Raw genomic sequence first — 18,895 nt, 5'->3', positions numbered from 1 at the left:
TAAAAATTTTAAAAAATTGGCAGCAAAATAAGAGGGGGTATGCCTGGTGAGGGATGCTGTAAGGGGCTAAGAAAAATATGCGGGCATCGTAAGATTGTCTGCAGACACAGAGACATAAGACACATATCAGTAATAAATATAAGCATTTATTTGGCACCTGATGGCAATGCAACATCTGGCAGTGGGAAGTGAAAGGTTTATCACCCAAATATTTCCATACAATACTGATCCAGGGGTAGGGAGGGCTTGGCTACAAGTCTCCGAACCACCTGGCTCACAGAAGGAACATTTATTGAGCACCTGAACCATGATACAGGCCGAGCACTGTGCCAGGCCCCATGGGAGATGTAGAGGAAGTTGTTTCAATGTGTCATGTCTTCAGGGGATAATAACTGTGAATAAAACAAAACACATGAAAAAACACCCAACTGTGTATATTGTCAAAAAGTAGGATTCTAGCTAGGGTTGCTTCCTTCAACATTTACTGAAGCCCTAACATGTGCCAGGCACTGGGTACATATTGATGAACAAAAAAGTTTTTGCCCTCATGGAGCTTCTAGTAGAGGAGACAGAATGAACAAGGGAAGCAAGAAAATATTATCATAGATTATGAAAAGTGCAATGAAGGAATTAAACAGGCACAGGAATAAACATAGATCATTTAGAGACAGAATGGCCTGAGAAGGCCTCTACAGAAAGTGGAATTTAAGCTGACACTTGAAGAATAAACCACCCAATCAAGTGATGAGGAATGGCACTCAGTAGACCCCCAGAGAGTGTCTGCAATGGTTCATGACAAGAAAGAGCTCAGAATGTTTGAAACTGAGGAAGCCATTGGGTTGCTGCTTAGAGAAAAAGCAATACTTAATAAGGTTCAAGGGGAAGGTGGGGCCTGTAGGCCAAGGTAAGGAGTTTGGATTTTATGTGAGGTATAATAAGAAACCAAAGGGTTCCAAGCAGGAGAGTGACATGACCAAGATTCATATTTAAAAACCAAATCTGTTATATAGATATTAGATTGCAGTACTAAGAATGGAAGTCAGAGAGGCCTTCAGGAACAGGAATGTCTCCTGTAAGCACTGATAAGGACGGCTCCTAGGGTAAACAAACATGGATAGCCATCTAGCAAAGGCCTCCCTGAAACAGAGAGACATAGGGGACAAGGAAATAGGCCATATAATATCCAAGAGGATTTAACACTGAAACAGAAAGCAGGAACAAGGAACTACATCACATCCTTGAGCAGCCAATTAAGTAGTATTTTAGACCGATTTGGAGGCAGCAGTAACCAGGATATCATGAACGAGGGGAGAAGCAGGAAGCAGAGAGAGAACAACTAGAAAGGGTGACAGATTAGAGGATGAGGAAGCGTTCCACCCTCACCTGCCCCTGCTGGCACTGCCAGGCTCATTCCAGTGAAAGTTCAGAGAAAAGACCTTTTGGATGTCCCTGCATGAAATGAGTTCCAGATACAAGGCATCCGACCCCTAGCCTCTGCTGAAAGCTCAGGTTCCTTGAGTCCAGAGGAGCCATAGGTGGCACTGTCCTTCCTGCGGTGGCCTTGCTACATGGGAGGAATACACAGGCTGTTCCACACACACAGCAGCAGCGTGTGTCTCTAGTCCTGTTTGTCCTTCCAAAGCCACATGGGAAATGCCTACATTAAATGAGGACTCTCACTCTGGGACAAAAGGGGCTGGGATATGAAAGACGGGAGATGACCTCCTAGACATCTTAACTAACATAACAAAAGCAATGACCACAATGCTACCTACAAAAGCCTGGGGCAGGACCTGCATGCCTCTCCCCATAAAGCCCCCATGCTCACACACCTTTCACCAGGCTCCTCTACGGCAGCCAAACGTTGCTGGCAACCAGTCCAGCCAGGGCCAGCGCAAGGAGAGAGCCTCACACAGGGGGAACCAGCCTGTGGGCCGGAACTCAACGTCAAGGATGGCAGGCTGTGAAACCAGCCTGAAACTCCCAGTCCCTGAGAGGGAAGGACAGAAACTGCGATCCTGCAGAAGCTCCAGCACACCATCCGTGGCCCTGTTGCCGGGCGGTGGCGTCACGTGGGAGGGTGTCCGGGGAAGAGATAGAGGTGCCGGCACAGGGTGCTACAGTACTCCGACATCTCCTTGCACCGGTGGAACTCTGTGCCGGGGGCATAGCCTTCGCGCTCCTTGATAAGTCCGTTCACCTGGAAAGGCAAAAACCAAGGGTCCAAAGTCTGAGAATCTTGTGTTTTCATAGGAAGGGTGGAGAGACTTCGGTGGTGACTGGGCAAGGGAGGAGGAAGGGAGAACACCCTGGAGGGCAAAAGGTTCACAGAGCCAGACTGAGAGACTTACTTTGACAAGCATGTCAGCCACGTGCATGTCACAAGCCCTCTCAGAGAAGATTTGAGTGAGGGCCTCGATGTACCAGGAACCCCGTTTGGTGTTACGCATGGCAGCAGTCCCTACAACCAGGACAAAAGTCACCACAGTGTGATGGTTATGGGATACCTTGCATAGCTGGACATCCCAAACTAGCTGTCCATGGCACGTTGTACCCGCCCCATCAGAGCTGTACGTGAAAAAGTGCAAGTCTATAGGAGAGTGTAATCGTTTGGACTGTTCTAGAATTCACAATACCTCTGAGGCAGGCATAGCCACATATCATGTCCGAGCGAGTGGGCAGTCGCATCTTCAGCAATTCCTGTCTACCAGCATCACCCTCCTCACACTCAGGGGACAAGGCGTGACCCTTTCCATCCTGCTGGTCAACCCCACGATCCGTTTCATCTGTAGGAAGGCAGACAGAGTGGACAAGGATGTTATTTCCTCTCATCTTTCTTGGGCCTGTCACAGACAAGCCCAAGTTCCCTACAACCTTGACCGGGAAGAGCCATTTCCAGCTGCTGCCTCCAACCTAGGGCTGATGAATTAAAATGCAAAAAAAACCCCATTGCTCCCGTTCCTCTCCTAGCATGCAGCCATTACCCCGGGGGGTGCCCAAACACATGGTCTGAGCTGTCTATTCTGTGCAAGACAGGCAAAGTGCTGAGTCACATACCCTGGTAAACAGAACTAAAAACCACCTCTGTCCATGATTCACTTGCTCACTGAACAACGCACCTGAGTCATGGTGCTTTTTATTGCAAAACACAATAGAATATTGATAACTTGACGTAGTCGTTTTGTGGTTATGTCACCATCTCCCATTTATTTATATTAAAAAAAAGTTCCGTCATTATGACTTATGTATATGTGCTTTATGTTTTTGTTATTTATTTACCACAAGGTAAGAAATTGTTCTTTCTTTTAAATTTTTTTTACTGTTTTACTTCATTACTGCTGTGTATGTGCTCCATGTGAGTGATGTAGGTGCTTATGTAGGTGGGTTCCGACTTACGGCGAAAATCGTGTTACCTTGCACCGTAGGAACGAATCTCCGATGTAACCTGAGGACCTACTGTATATTCAAAAGTTTTAGCAGTAGTTTCTCAACCTACCTTAGCACATGCCCCGCCTCTTGACTGAGGCCTTACCTATTCCCAGACATAGTCTTATTTGATGTTGTTTCATTTTGGGGATGGGAAGGGGTATGTCGGTAGGAAAGAGAGATAAGTATGCTTTTTTACAACACTGCCTGCTCCACGCAACATGTAAGAGAGCCTAGAAGGAAAGAGAAGCTTGAAGAACTGGGGGGGAAACAACCAAGATTCATTGATCCAATTAAGATTTATTGAGCAACTGCCATGTGCCAGTCACTGTTTTTGTTTTAAGCTCTAGAGCAGTGGTTCTCAACCTTTCTAATGCCATGACCCTTTAATACAGTTCCTCATGTTGTGGTGACCCCCAACCATAAAATTATTTTCGTTGCTACTTCATAACTGTAATTTTGCTACTGTTATGAATTGTAATGTAAATATCTGTGTTTTCCGATGGTCTTAGGCCAGTGGTCGGCAAACTCATTAGTCAACAGAGCCAAATATCAATAGTACAACGATTGAAATTTCTTTTGAGAGCCAAATTTTTTAAACTTAAACTTCTACTAATGCCACTTCTTCAAAATAGACTTGCCCAGGCCGTGATATTTTGTGGAAGAGCCACACTCAAAGGGCCAAAGAGCCACATGTGGCTCGCGAGCCGCAGTTTGCCGACCACTGTCTTAGGGGACCCTGCTAGCGGTTCTCAACCTGTGGGCCGCAACATAGTCTGTAGAGCCTAAGACCATCGGAAAACACAGATATTTACATTACGATTCATAACAGTAGCAAAATTACAGTTATGAAGTAGCAACGAAAATAATTTTATGGTTGGGGTCACCACAACATGAGGAACTGTATTAAAGGGTTGTGGCATTAGAAAGGTTGAGTACCACTGCTCTAGAGAGACAGTGAAGAAAAAGTCTCTGCCCTCATAGACTATGGAGAAGGTGGTATTTTTTAAAAAAACATATATTTTTATTGATTTCAGAGGAAGGGAGGGGGAGAGAGATAGAAACATCAACGATGATAGAGAATCATTGATCAGCTGTCTCCTGCACACCCCTTACTGGAGATCGAGCCTGCAACCAAGGCATGTACCCTACCCAGGAATAAACCCTGACCTCTAGGTTCATATGCTCAACCACTGAGCCACAGTGGCCAGGTGAGGGTGATATTTTTTATAGACATTGACCATACTAACTAAATTCAGGTAAGCTCAAGTTTAAGTATTTAATTTTACAGAAGATTCAGATTCAGAGCCATTTCTCCCTATCCAGATCTACTGTGTGTGTATATCTCTGAATATAGAAGAAAATGATCATGGATGTCTTTCATTTTATTTTGCTGGTGACACCTCCTGAAGGAACTAGGCCAAGCTGAAGGTGTCCCTCAAGAGAAAGAAAACTCCTTTCCTACCTTCAGGCCTCAGATCTGTTAATAAATGTTACTAGTTCTTTCTTCCCAATATCCCCATATTTGTTTTCCACATTATCGCTAGAGTCTCTATCCATTCATTCACTATTTATTAAGTGCTACCATGCATCTATCAGGCAATGCTCTGGGCCTAGGAAAACAGCAAGTGAATAAAAACCTAAGTTCCTGCCTCACATACTCTTTTCTTAGTGCAGCTTCCTGCCATGGTGATTATCCTGGGAAAAAATCATCACATAATTTCTTACTTAAGCTCCCAAAGCTTCATACTATTATCTGCTGAAGCCCCAAATCTCAGTCGTGACTAAAGGTTTATAACCAGCTGGCTCTACCCCCTGTGGCCATATCTCACTATATACTTACAGACGCTCGGTTTTTAAATTACATCCGGGCATACTTCTGATTCAGCACATCATTTCTTTCGGGGAAGAGAGGGGTGTGTGTGGGGGCGCGTCCTTTTAATCTTGCTGTGCTTGTCATATTATCACCACCCCCCGCCCCTTCTCCTAAAAGACTCTATATGCTACTCCATATCTATGTAAATCTTATCGTTCTGGGTTCAAATTAAGCCTCATCATATCCCCCAAATCTCTTCAAACTAAGCTGACCTAAAATGACCTACTTCTTACAGCTTGTGTCTTCATATGTTTGGTATCTCACTAATTTCACCCTTGCTTACTTCAGGCCTTTAACTACTCAAAACTACTTCAGGTATATTGCTGTATTTTCCAAGTAATTAGTAGGCACTTTGGAGAGACCACGTTTTCCTTTGCTTTTGTGACACTACCTAGTGTAGTCCTAGTCATGTTGTAGGACCTTAATAAATGATATTCTTTGGTGATATTAGGAGAATAAAAACATTATTAGTCATTTACATGTGTTGAACATACAACAGATAAAAATAATTATTTGAATATTTGGACAAAGTGACCTTTAAACCAACCTATAAGCCCTTCGAAAGCACTGATCATGTTATAACAGCCACAGCTGGCAGTTTTGGTGGATTTACTAGGAGCCAGGCACTGGGCTAAGCAGGCCCTTCCTATGCACTATTTCATTTAATCCTCTCAACAGCTCTATGAAATAGGCCTGATGATTCTCCACATTTTATATCAAGGAAATGAAGACAAAGGGACATCAAGTAACTTCTCTGACTTGATATAACTAGTCAGTGGTAGAGGCAGAATTTGATTGCAGTTAGTTTTTTGTTATTACTGGTTTCCTCCCAGTAAGCAAGCCCGCATGTCTGCTGAGCCTAGTCCGAGTCCTGGGGTAGAACTGCATGCGAGAAAGAAGAGGAAGGGAAGCAGCTCAGGAGAAGGAAGCCAGGGCTGACCTGGTACCTGCTGTCCTGCATGGCACAGGGATGATGAAGCAGGGAGGCAAGGATGGCAGGGTAGGTAAAAAGTCGAGAAAAAGGAGAAAGTGGAAAAGAGGACAAGAGATGGAGGAAGAAAAAGAGGAAGGGATAAAGTGAGAGGGACAGGAAGAAGAGATAGGAAATCCTTAACTGGAAGAAGTAACAAAAAAAGCATATCAGGTTACTGGTAAGCACAGAAAAAAGTCCGAGTCCTCAGAAAAGAGTCTTGAGAACAGGCATGGCGATGCAGAGAGCTGACCGACCTGAGAGCCATGGGCTGCCCAGGTCCCAGCACACCCCATGCATCGGGGACACTTACAGAGCAAGAGAGGCGGTGGCAGCAGTGAACAGAAGGAGGTGCCCAAGGGATCCAATAGCACCTGAGAGGAGCAAACAGGAAAGTGAGAGCTGGGGGGAGGCTGCCCAGGAGCCGCCACCCCAGTGCTCGTCCTGCAGGGCACTCACCTCCACGGCAGGCCTGGATGAAGAACATTTTCGGCTTGTTCTGTAAGCTCGGGCAGTTGGCATTGTCAAAGAGCCGAAACACCTCTTGTAGCTGGTGGAAAGGAATAAGGGAGAAGGGAGGGTAAGTGGACAATAGGATCTTCTGAGTCTTATACACACAGCAGCAGCCAGCACAGGCCGAAGGGGACAGACGTGATCCAGCACCATCCACAAGACTGTACACACCTGAAGCACCTTGCCGTCCACACCATAGACGCCGCCCTCCACGCCATGAGAGAGGAGGGCCACAATGCAGGAGTCAGTGACTCGGTGAGCAGGCAACTGGGCAAAATTCTGGAGTTTCTCTTGCATTTCCTAAAAGAAACACACCTTTTAGTGTTGTTCACTATAGTCAGCACCAATATAAGCTTTTCTGTGGTGTCTGAAACCTTGTTATTAGAAGGTAAAGTGATTTCTGTGGTCAATGATAAGTAAAGTCAGAGACCCATTGGGAGGCTAGAAAAAGCATGGATTCACTAGAAAATGCATGACTTCAGACACAAAATTCTTAATATAATCACACAAAATTCACAGACTGAGATATGCTAAGAACTCCTGCATTAAAGCACATCACTAATGAAGCTAATCAAGAGCTAGTTAACTTTATCCACCCCCCTATCACCAACCAGATTTCTTTTGAGCAAATACTGTTGTACATTAGTGGCACAGGGGGACCACCTGCTGAGCGGTGAATGAGTATCACCTATGGGGCCACGAGGAAATAAACTGCTCCGTGACAAAGGGCTTAACAGGACCATGATTTAGAGAACAGCAGACCTTCTATGCTGTTTTCTGTCTGAGATCTGAAGTGCCCAGAGACAGTGATGATGTCTGTATAAAACATCTTGTTCAGGAAGGAGCATGCTGTCTGGAAAATTCTGTCAGGGTCATGACTAAATGCATAGGCCACAGGATCAGACAGATTTGAACCTCTGGGTTCAAAACTGGTACAAGTTATTAAGTTCCCTCAAGACTCTAAGCCCATTCTGTAAGAAAAAAAAGGACTTATAGCTATGTCTGGCACATCCTGAAAAGACCTGCCATTATTATTATGTGTATGTCTAATTAAGGGTAACAATATTATCTCCCACCCACCCCCCCAAAAAAAACCCTATTACTAATCAACCTTGTATTCCAATTTAAGAATCTTGCTTTATTGCCTGGCCGCTGTGGCTCAGTGGTTGAATGTTGACCTTGAACCAGAGGTCATGGTTCTATTCCTGGTCAGGGCACATGCCCAGGCTGTGGGCTTGATCCCCAGTAGGGGTTGTGCAGGAGGCAGCTGATCAATGATTCTCTCTCATCATTGATGTTTCTATCTCTCCCTCCCTCTCCCTTCCTCTCTGAAATCAATGTTAAAATAAAATTTTTTAAAAGAATTTTGTTTATCTAGCACTATGTTGCCATACACAAGTACCTCTCTACTTTAGGCATTTGGCCCATCAATCGAAAGTATACCATAATATAAAACCTGATACTAATTGTTAAACCTATGTCTCCCTCTACAACTCAAGATGCCTGGACTGTCTCTCCTATCTGAGATCAACAGAGACATAAGTTATTTTATTATGAATTTGAATGAACTGTAATGAAGATGAGTATGCTATCCAGGCAGAAAAGTCACCATATACAGCCCCCGACAAAAAGCACACACTTGTGTAATATGTTGCAGTGGTTCTCAAAGTGTGGTCCCTAAAGCAGCAACAACAGCACCACCTGGGAATTTGTGAGAAGTGCAAAGTCTTGGGCTCCAGCAACTGTGTTTTAACAAGCCCTCGGGTGATCTGACATGCAAAGTTTGAGAACTACCAATCTATTTGTTTACAATTTAGTTGACCCTTGAACAATGCAGTGGGTAGGGGCGATTTGATACCCACAAAGTCAAAAATCCATATATACTTCTGACTCCCCCAAAAGTTAACTAGTTGTCCTTCAGTATCTGTGGGGGATTGCTTCTAGGACTCCTCACAGATAACAAAATCTCAGATGCTCAAGTCCCTTATATAAAATGGCGTAGAACAAGGCATACAGTCAGCCCTCCACATCTTTAGATTTCCAACAGTGGGTCGAAAATACTGATCTGAGGTTGGTTGAATCTGCGAATGAGAAACCTGGGGATATATAGTCTGCATGTAAGTGGACCTATGCAGCTTAAACCTGTGTTGTTCAAAGGCCAACTGTACTTCTGTTGCACATAATTGAGACTTCATTATACAAGACTTGTAAGTCTGCAACATAACTGGAAATGGAGAAATTGGCTCTGTTGAAAAAGTATGTATATTTTCTGGGCAAGTAGAAGCTGACCGTAATATTGGAAATCTTAAGGTAATAAAAGATATCCAAAATTGACTTGTTTCAAGAATATATAACCCCAAGAGAATACGTAAGTATGAGTGCTCCTCTGGAGATGACCGTAACAATTTAGCAAGTAGTAGTTGAAGTTAAGTTTCTTTGTGGAAGGGAATAAAAAGACGAGCATTTTGAACTTCAGCAAGATTATTAGGTCAGCAAACAGACGACAAGAAAGTCCAAAGTAAGAACACATACTTTGTAACTGAATTGATATGACTAAACCTTTCAATAAATGGAGATTAGTCATTTGGGGAAATTTTTCCAAGCTAGCATAGCTTAAAATAGCATCTGCAGCTTTATTTCAGATAAAATTACAGTACTTCTTTAAAAAGCAGTCTTGCCTTTATTTTTGGCTAGGGGTTGGGGATACAGGAGAAGCGAATAACCTGCAAACCATCTGAAATTATATGCAAAATTTTGTGGATAGCTTCATTTTCCTGGAATGATCCACTGCTTGATCGTACACTCAAAGCAGTCTGCGACCCAACTGCAAGTTAAAAACCAATACCATATAGCAAAAGAAAATTTGCCACTTAAAATGGGTTATTTCTTTATATATGATAAATTGTAATTCTAGAACTAGCAGCCTCATGAAGGAGATGCAATGAGAATAGACTTTGATGCCAAAGAGAAGAAATGAAAACCAACACGAGCAGTGAAAGACCAGTGAGCGCTCTCGCACTGTCAAGAAAAGAGGATTCCCTATAAGACTACTTACTATTTCCAATTTTTAAACGGAAAGTAAAAAAGTTGTAATAGAAGGCAAAAAGAGGGGATCTTAATTTTTTGGATTCTGTTTCTTTGCTCGCCAAATAATTATATAACAAGAGTTTCTTGTGAGGTCCTTCCAGGAAGAAAGTATTCAGTGCAGATGTGCAGTGCACCAAATTCTCACCCCCACCGTGCCTACCTGATCGTACTGCATCTGAGCGTTTGGCCACCGCCAGAAACCGGTTCTGCAATGTCCTCCTTGCGTCTCTGAATCTCTAGAGCTGAGGATTAGGCTACATGGAGGGCTATCTCCCAGGGTTCAGCCCTAAGCCTTTTGCTCTTGTTACTCTTTTTCAAAGATCTCATACTCTCATTAAGTATTTTTCCTACACAAATAATTGCCAAATTTACATCTTTGGGTCTCGACTTCCTCTGAGGCCCTCAATTTCTCACTTAATTTTTCCATCTCCCTTTATATGCAGTCATTCAATCACCAAGCAATGAAAGTACAACCATGCCATTATACTGCTTTCACATATATTCTTTCCTTTTTGGTCCACTAGACCAGCAGTTGCCAACCACCGGTGGTCCGTGAGGTCCGAAAGGTTGGCGACCGCTGCACTAGGGTGTCCAGGCCCTCACCATCTTGTACCGGCATTATGATTTTAACTCCAAAGTGGGTTTCCTGCCATTAGTCTCTACTCCATTCTTTACAATGGTGTCACATTAATCTTTTTGAATCATCACGTGAATAATCCATCATTTTCTGCTCAAGAATTACTAATGATGTTCTAATGTCAAAACAAGGACGTCTAATTCCTTTGGGAAGACATCCAAGGCCCTATGCATTCTGGTCCCTTTATCTTCAATCTTATTTCCGGCACTCTTTTGCCCTAGGCATTTGGTTCACCTACTAGGTCCCTAACATCATACATACATTTCCTGTCCACACGCTATTCTCCCTGCCTAGGATCCCTTCACCACTTCTCTTACCTTCGTAACTTCTATCCTTCAAGGCCAGTTCAAGTCTCCACTTATCCATCAGACAATATCTACCTAGGCAATTGTTTCTTCCTCTTAACTATTGTAGAAGAAACTGTCTCTAATTTTGCTTGGTCTTTGGGAATACACGAGACATGCTTCCTTTTTTGCTGCTGTCAAGACTTTCTCATCTAACTGAGGTCCCCAGAACTCAAGGTCCACATTTTTAAATCTCTGGTACCTAACAGTCTGCCCATTCTAAGGTACTCAAAATTTGATGTTACCACAATTGCAGTTACAGAACAATGTAACCAGAGAATGAGAATCCAGTAGGTCTTTGATTGAGTCTGCATCAGGTTTAACATAAACAGGAATGGTGTTTATGAAATGGGCTCATAGATCCACACATTGTTCTGACTGTCTCTGAAAACAACAGTATACAGCTGACTTGGTGACTCACGACTGTATCTTTCACTATCGTGCATGTAAGATTCCCACTGACTACACACAATATGGAAAACCAGGACAGCATAAATTCCTAGTAAAAGAAACAACCAGAGCAGAACCTGTAGGGAAGCATAGAAAGCATTCCTCTTGTTAAGACTTTCTAACAGGATTCCCTCTGTAGGAATCATGGCTGATTCCCAACAGACCTCTCAGGAAAGCAGATGACCTACTTCAATACTAGATGACTAAAGCAGCTGCTCAGCCATGGCTTGGAGCAAGGGTGGCCTTACTTCTCTGCAAGAGCTGTTACTGGAAAGCTGGCAAGAACAGCATGCAAAGGAGAACACCTGAGAACCTATTGGTGAAACTGGCCTTACCAAAGTATAGCAAATACATCATTTTCCTCACAGAAGCAAGACAGCTGAGAGAGGGAAACAGAGACCGCAGACAATGTTGAAGGCAAAACAGAGACCCCTACCAGAAATAAGTGCCGGAAATAAGACTGAAGATAAAACAAAGATCTACCTCAAAAGATCAAAGTGAATCTCCCAGAAACTTTAATTTTACCACTGACATTCCAAAAGGCAAGTTCAGGAAAGTACTACTATTCTGGAATCAAAATGAAGAATATTAATTCACCAATTGGCTATTACAATTTCAAAACAGAAATAGCCGAAGGTAATAAAGTTGGAAGTGTAGTTGGTTAACTGAGGTTAATGAGGAATAACTCATAATGATGCTTATGATCTGCAGGCATCTAGTCCAGAAGTAATTTACCCTAATATCTGCCTTGTGGCCACACAACTCTTAAAAACAAGGAATTTTCCTATATGTTAATTCATTAAACTGCCACAAAACAATATTTACAAGGGCAATTCCAGCGAACTCCCATTTGCTACAATTTTATCTGTCAAAGTAATCTTTACAACAATAACTAGACTCCTATTATGATTAACCAAGAAATAAATGTCCTGTGTAGCCTTGGCTTAGAAATATCCTTCTGAGCTGGTTGGGTGAATCTCAGTGTCTCCTCATTCCCTGAGTGACGGGGAATTAATTAGCTGAGCATGAAAAAATGAGAACCCAACCGTGGACTTTTATTACTCAGCAAGGACAGCACAGCCTTCTGAGAAATCAATACTGAAGTAGCTGGCTGACCCTAGTTATTTTTTAAAATAAAAACTAGATTGCAAGGTGAGAGGCAGAAAAGAGTGAGCAAAAAGGTAAGGAGTAAAGTAACTAGTAAGACACAGCCCAGCAAGCAGAGAAGCTGCAGTGGTTTCTGGCCCCAAATTCTGCATCGGGTACCTGTGCAGTCTGGTCAAGTAGAACATGGACATTATAGCCCAAGAGCTTGAAGAGGGTGACTAGATTGCTGTGGTCCACATCCCCTCCGGAGCGGAAGTCCAGGTCCTTCTCTCCAGTGAAGTGCACGTTGCTCAGGACCAGTGCCAGGCCACGCGGCCGAGACTGCAACCTATAGGCCTGGGGAGGGGACGCCAATTAGACCCAGAGCTTCTTGAGGACAGAAACTGCGCCTCCCGTTGCAACTAGGTGACACATTTCAAGAAAACACAGACATCATACTCTTCTGAACCCCACCAGGTCAAGACAGAAATATGGGCATAGAAGACTTCCACCAGCGAAGACTTTCTGACTAATAAACAGGGAGAGAATGTGTACACAAACTAAGTTCACATGCCCAGAGAGGACATCTCATTTCCCAACTCTTTCCTCGTGCCATTTTGCCAGACTCACCAGGTGGTGGTGTGTTCGATAGAATTCAGGAGTACAAGGCTTCACCTGAAGGCAGGGTGGGCCATCTCTGTTGTCTAGGGAGTGTTCCACAGTATCTGTGGCACAGAAAGCCAAAAGCTAGCACACAATCTATGCATCAATCCTAGTACTTCATAACTTCAGGCACCCTTTGAACTGGGGATTTAATAATTACTGGTCTTGCCCATTCCCCTAAATTTGTAAGATCCATGAGGTCAGAGACCTGTTTACTTAGCCTAAATATAATTAGGTACTCAAGTTTCTGAATTACTGAATTGGATATATGATAAAAGCCTTGTTTAATCACAAAGCATCTCAATCAGCAGGCTAGTGGCTGATGATGTCTTTCCTCATTCTACAATAACTCAGCTTCATAGAGGAGACAGGCCAACCATATGCAGGAATTTCCTACCTATACAAGTTGCTCCAAGGGCCAATTACCATAAAAACATCATCTATGATGGAAGGGAAATAGGATAACCAATACCCCATCTAAACTGCCCAGCTAGTCCTGAACAAATTCACCGAGGAAACTGTTCCCAATATGAATGAAAAGTTATCATTCCAGGGCAAAGTCAGATACCAGTTAAGAAAAGGGAAGTCAATTTGTGGGACCCATTTTATTCCATCAATTCTCACCTGTAGACAGGCGGAGCTGCTTGTGAGGAGGACAGGACTCACACATCGGGAAAGACAGACTCAAGTTGTGGTCACAGCTCAACTGTAAGAAATCAGGAGCCCCATGCAAGGTCTCAGGGAGATGGTCCAGTCCCAATAAAACAAAGATCTAGTCTCCCCACCCTGTCTCATAAATTCCTTACCCACCAAACTAACCCTTCTCAACACACCACGTGTCTAGGGCTCCATACCGGTGAGAATACATGCTGAAGACCAGAGAGGGTTGAGAGTAACAGATCCTCCAGGTGACCCTGCTTGGTTTCCCTCAGGGCCACACAGAAGGCATCAAAAGCATGGGGACCCCTCTTGGGAAGCAAGTTGAGGAGTTCCACATTCTGGCTGAAACTGCCCACTTTGGCCTATAATACAAGAATAAAACATGAAATCATATTTACATATCTAGCTATAATTCCATTTCTCCAGATGAGCTTCCTAAAAATGTCATCATCCATTTCAAGAATTCCTTTCACAGGAAAAACAATATGGGTGAAGCCCTTCCCATTATTCCTAAATTATATACCTTTTCTGTTCAATGCTTTAGGGTAGAAGGGCATTTTCAATTCCTTAATAGGACACAACACCCTTTTTACACTTGATCATGCTCTGTTCCTACGTCTACCACCAATTTACTTGGCTTTTCTCTTTTGCCTCCAGATACCTGAATGTGCTCCCTCATTTCGAAGGTGATGATGTCTTGTTCCAGGAGATGTTCTAACAGTTCACTCAGCAACAGCTGTTTGGCCAGCAGCACTCGGTTCTTTTTCAGAGCTTCCTGATGGTCAGGATGCATGCCACACACTCCCAATACCCTACAGATAAAAGGCAGAGAGAAAGGCTGTCAATACAGAAGATACAGCCCAGAAGAATGGAGTGGAAGAGGTGTGGGCAGGAAGAACAAAAGGAACAGAACTTAGAATAACCAAGGTTTATTTTATCGAATCTCATTAAAATCAAAGAAGTATTGAGCAATAACATGTTGAGCATAAGGAAATGATGTAATTCTTTATAGAGTATGTTCAACTGAGAGCATTGTCTGAGATAAATGGTTTCTTTAGAGGAGGGAAAAAGCTATCTTATCAAAAATACACACAAGCACACATGTATTCATGAGAAGGAATATTCCTCAGACAGACCAATTTCAATTAAAAGAATTATTTCAAAAAACACTTCACATTATTTATCTAGGCTGCTGAAAGTGATGTAAGTTTTAAATGATTCTGGGTGAAGAATAAAATAATTTGATACAATGGCAAAAATTCAAACCAACGGCCAGCTCTAATGGAAAGTAAATGAGACAACACACAAACACACTCTATCTAGTCTAATTATACAAATTATAACTATGGCTTTTCAAACTTTAAGTTCCTGTGACAAAATATGACTAGAAATTATCAGAATCCTGTAAGAACTGGATAAGTAGAAAGTATGACAGGAAGTCATAGTAGATAAATACCAATGATGGACACAATCACCATAATTTGAAATCACTTAAAGAGTTAAAGCACATAAAGGCTAAATTATTTTCATAATTTAGTTTACTAGGGATATCTTTATTTCAAGGATTCCTTAGTTTTGCTATTGGTTTGGAAAGAGATCAGTTTCTGTTTATGAACTAAAAGAATCTCATTTAAATGTATATTATCTATGTGCCTAGTTTATGTAAATCTAGAGCTCGCCAGCCTGCTTAGTCCGTTTCCAAATATATGATAGTAGTAAGAGCCTGATGGCAGTGAGAAAGGGATATGGTAATAGCTTCACTTAAAACCCTATTTAAAGATCCATCTTGATGCTACAATGTGCTTCTTAGAATCAGGGAAATACCATGCATTTGTAGAATGTACTTGGCTTTACTCTAGGTGAGAGGTTTGTAGTTACAGAAGAAAAAAGAATGGTCTTGGAAGAGCTGAGAGAGATCCAAGACAGCATGTGGGATCCCAAGGCAGAGGAAGTGGTCAGGAACACATTCTCAGGGTTGGAAGCAGCCAACCTATGTTACAATTTGGGTTTAGAACAGTAGTGATGTTTTAAATTGCACTTAAACTTCTTGTTTCTTGAAAGACTCCTGTTACCCCAAACTTTCAGTAAAAACCTGCTACAACACAATCGACAGAAATCAAAACTATTTAATAATCACTTCAGAACACACCAAAGCAATAACAATGATAAAACTCAAGAAAAAATAAGTGTAATGAGGCCAACCTCATTTGTAAAAGGCTTTGCCATACTCATTTTAATATGTGCCTGTTGCTGTTAACTATTTATTTATTTATTTATTTATTTATTTATTTATTTTTATTGATTTCAGAGAGGAAGGGAGAGGGAGAGCGAGATAGAAACATCAATAATGAGAGAGAATCGTTGATCAGTTGCCTCCTGCACACCCCCTGCTGGGGATCGAGCCCGCAACTGGAGCATGTGCCCTTGACTGAAATCGAACCCAGGACCCTTCAGTCCGCAGGCTGACACTCTATCCACTGAGCCAAACCAGCTAGAACTGCTGTTAACTTTGGTGAACATAAAACTAAAGCAGCCCTGACTGGTGTGGCTCAGTAGGTTGGGCGTTGTCCCAAGCATTGAAAGGTTGCTTGTTCAATTCCCTGTCAGGGCACATGCCTAGATTTTGGGCTCATCCTTGGTAAGAGACATGCAGGAGGCAGCCTATTGATGTTTCCCTCTCACATCGATGTTTTTCTCTATTGATGTTTCCTTCTCGTGTCAATGTTTCTCTCTCTCTCTCTCTCTTCCTCTCTCTAAAATAATAACCTACACTAATAAAAGAGAAACATGCAAATTAACCATCACTCTGCTACACCAAGCCACACCCACCAACAAATCAGGAGTATGCAAATTAACCCAACCAAGATGGCAAGCCACAGAGCTGGAGCAAGCAGGAGGCTTGGGTTGCCCCAGCAATGGAGGAAGCCAAGCTTCCCGCCAGCTCTGGCGGGCCCTGGCCTCCGCTCAAGGCTACAAAGTTTCAATTATAGAAGATAAATAAATCCTAGATACTTGCTTCCAGCCAGCCCTGGCCTCCACTCAAGGAGGCGCTGAAAAAAAAAAAAAAAAAGAAAAAGAAAAAAAGGGGGGGGCTGGGACCTTGGGTCTCTGGGGGGAGGGGGAGTGATCAGGCCAGGATGGGACGGCAGGGGCCGTTGGGGGTAAGCAGACCAGCGGGGGGTGGTGGGGGTGGGGGGGCAGTTGGGGGTGAGCAGGCTGTCAGTGGGGGTCAGTTGGAGGTGATCAGGACAGTGGGGGGCGGGCAGTTTGGAGTGAGCAGGCCAGCAGGGGGGGCAGTTGGGGGTGAGCAGGCCAACAGGCAGAGTGGTTAGGGGCAATAAGGCAGGCAGGTGAGCGGCTGGAGCCACCAGTCCTGGATTGTGAGAGGGATGTCCGACTGCTGGTTTAGGCCCGATCCCTGTAAACCAGCAGTAGGACATCCTTCAAGGGGTCCCAGATTGGAGAGGGTGCAGGCCGGGCTGAGGAACACTGCCTCCCCCCCCCCCCCCACTCCGAATTTCGTGCACCAGGCCACTAGTAATAATAATAATAATAAAACTAAAACAAACAAAATAAATTTTTCCTCCCTTGGATCCCATGACACCATTCTCTCCAGGTCCTCTCTATGCCCACCATATTCCTCCAGAGGACCTTTGGTCTACCCTTAAATGTTGATAGTAAGAACCTCTGAAAGAAGCTGTCCCTAGTCTGTCTCATCCATACTCATAATTCAATAATCGACTCCCAGTTCTTAACCCTTTCAAATCCCATACTTGAATTTTCAATCAAAAACTTACTTGGGTTTAATCTGAAGCATCATCTGTTTTCTTTTTTGTTAACCCTCACCCAAGGGTATTTTTCCCACTGATTTTTAGAGAGGGTGGAAAGGAGAGGTAGAGAGAAACATAGATGTGAGAGACACACATCATTGGTAGCCTCCCACACGTGCCCTGATGGGGGCTGGGATCCAGCTAGCAACCAAGGTAAGTGCCCTTGACCAGAAACACACCCTTTAGTTTGAGAGCTGACGCTCTAACCACTGAGAAACCAGCCTGGGCAGCATCATCTGTTTTCCACACACCTGCTCCTTTCTGTATTCCATATTATGCCGTGAATCTCCAAGGTGGACTTTCCAAAAGTAACCACCATCCTAGAACTTTAGGACACATCTGGAAGGGGAGGCATGGGTAGACAAAAGGACACAAAGAGAGTTCTTCAGTCTTGATCCAGTGTCCTCCATCAAGTTTCAGTTCCGAAGTCTTCAATTAATCTTCTGGGTCTGGACCAGAAGGCACTTACATGTTATCCTAGTGATGTCTGCCATTAAATGCTGTAACTGGGGCAGAGATGGAGACACACGGGGAGCCTCGGGAACCTCCTTGTCCTTTCAAAGTGCCCTCACCCTTTCAAAGCCTGTGCTGACTGCTTCGAAAATCTGGTCATTATAACCAAAGCCATACGGGTCATGATATATCCAATCCAAATCAAATGCATATTAGGCGGTATCAGGAGGTCTGCAGGTCTCATCGGTTAAGGGGATAGAGTTCCTCAGAAGGGAAGCAGGGGAAAGACTCTGAAAGATTTAAAGATGAAGAATCTTTAAGAGAAGCCGAGATTTGGCAGGGATGGAAAGAGCTCCCTTGTTCAAAGCCCCCCTGGGTTGCACGAATCCAGGCTGGTCAGGGAGGGACGTGGCCGAGAAGAGGCCCGCGCGCTCCTGGGGGGTGCAGCCCGGCTTCTCACTCCTGGCAGCAAGCTCGGACAAGGCTCCTTAGGGGGTCCAAGGTGGGGAGAGGCGCCAGGGCCACACGCTTGAGCCGCGCGATCCCCTTCCCTGGGCCCCCCTAAGGACCCCTGGGATCTTCCCTCACTCACCTGCGTCCCCTGTCAGCGGTCATTAGCCCGTTTAGGGGGAGGGCGGGCCGGGAGCCCGCGATCGGCGTCGCCATTTCTCGCTTTTCCCGGGCTGTGCACGCACCGCCCACGATCCAAGCAAACTGAAAGCCTCCGAGTCCTTTACATCCCTCTCCCGACTGGCGGCCCACAACGCGCCTGCGCTCTACCTCTCTTGGTCCCACCCCTCGGCAAGGCCACCCCGCCCCGTCTGTCACTCGTTGCGCGCGCAGGCGCAGAGCCTGCCGGTGGACGCGCTGTCCAATGGAGTGAGAGCGCGCCCTCGGCGG

At 44.1% G+C, this 18,895-nt stretch overlaps 2 protein-coding genes across 7 annotated transcripts in view; one reads left to right on the top strand and one right to left on the bottom strand.

Annotated features, from left to right (window-relative positions):
* Positions 1-14,885, top strand: part of FAM131B (family with sequence similarity 131 member B) — a 75,599-nt gene extending 60,714 nt beyond the window's left edge. The window contains exon 9 of the transcript XR_013960386.1: positions 14,370-14,885. The gene's annotated coding sequence lies outside the window, so the exon portion shown is untranslated. The remainder of the gene's footprint in view (positions 1-14,369) is intronic.
* Positions 128-18,808, bottom strand: CASP2 (caspase 2). Of its 6 annotated transcripts, XR_013960384.1 has the most exons (13): positions 18,588-18,741; positions 14,374-14,524; positions 13,907-14,074; positions 13,677-13,758; positions 13,020-13,114; positions 12,570-12,746; positions 6,957-7,085; positions 6,732-6,822; positions 6,586-6,646; positions 2,637-2,786; positions 2,352-2,461; positions 1,833-2,200; positions 129-392 (listed from the first exon to the last, which is right to left on the bottom strand). XR_013960384.1 is itself a non-coding variant. In XM_080664297.1 (11 exons), exons 1-11 carry the CDS (start codon positions 18,659-18,661, stop codon positions 2,069-2,071), a joined length of 1,359 nt encoding a protein of 452 aa, XP_080520423.1. In that variant the 5' UTR covers positions 18,662-18,767; the 3' UTR covers positions 128-2,068. The 6 variants fall into 6 exon arrangements, 3 of the variants coding, with proteins under 3 accessions (XP_080520423.1, XP_080520424.1, XP_080520425.1); XR_013960382.1 differs by having other exon boundaries at positions 128-2,200; XR_013960383.1 differs by lacking the exon at positions 6,586-6,646 and having other exon boundaries at positions 128-392.
* Positions 18,809-18,895: the final 87 nt, after the last annotated feature.

Source organism: Plecotus auritus (genome assembly GCF_963455305.1).
Source record: "Plecotus auritus genome assembly, chromosome: 4".
NCBI lineage: Eukaryota > Metazoa > Chordata > Mammalia > Chiroptera > Vespertilionidae > Plecotus > Plecotus auritus.
Note: the sequence above shows the minus strand (reverse complement) of the source record. Positions and strands in the feature narration are given on the sequence as shown.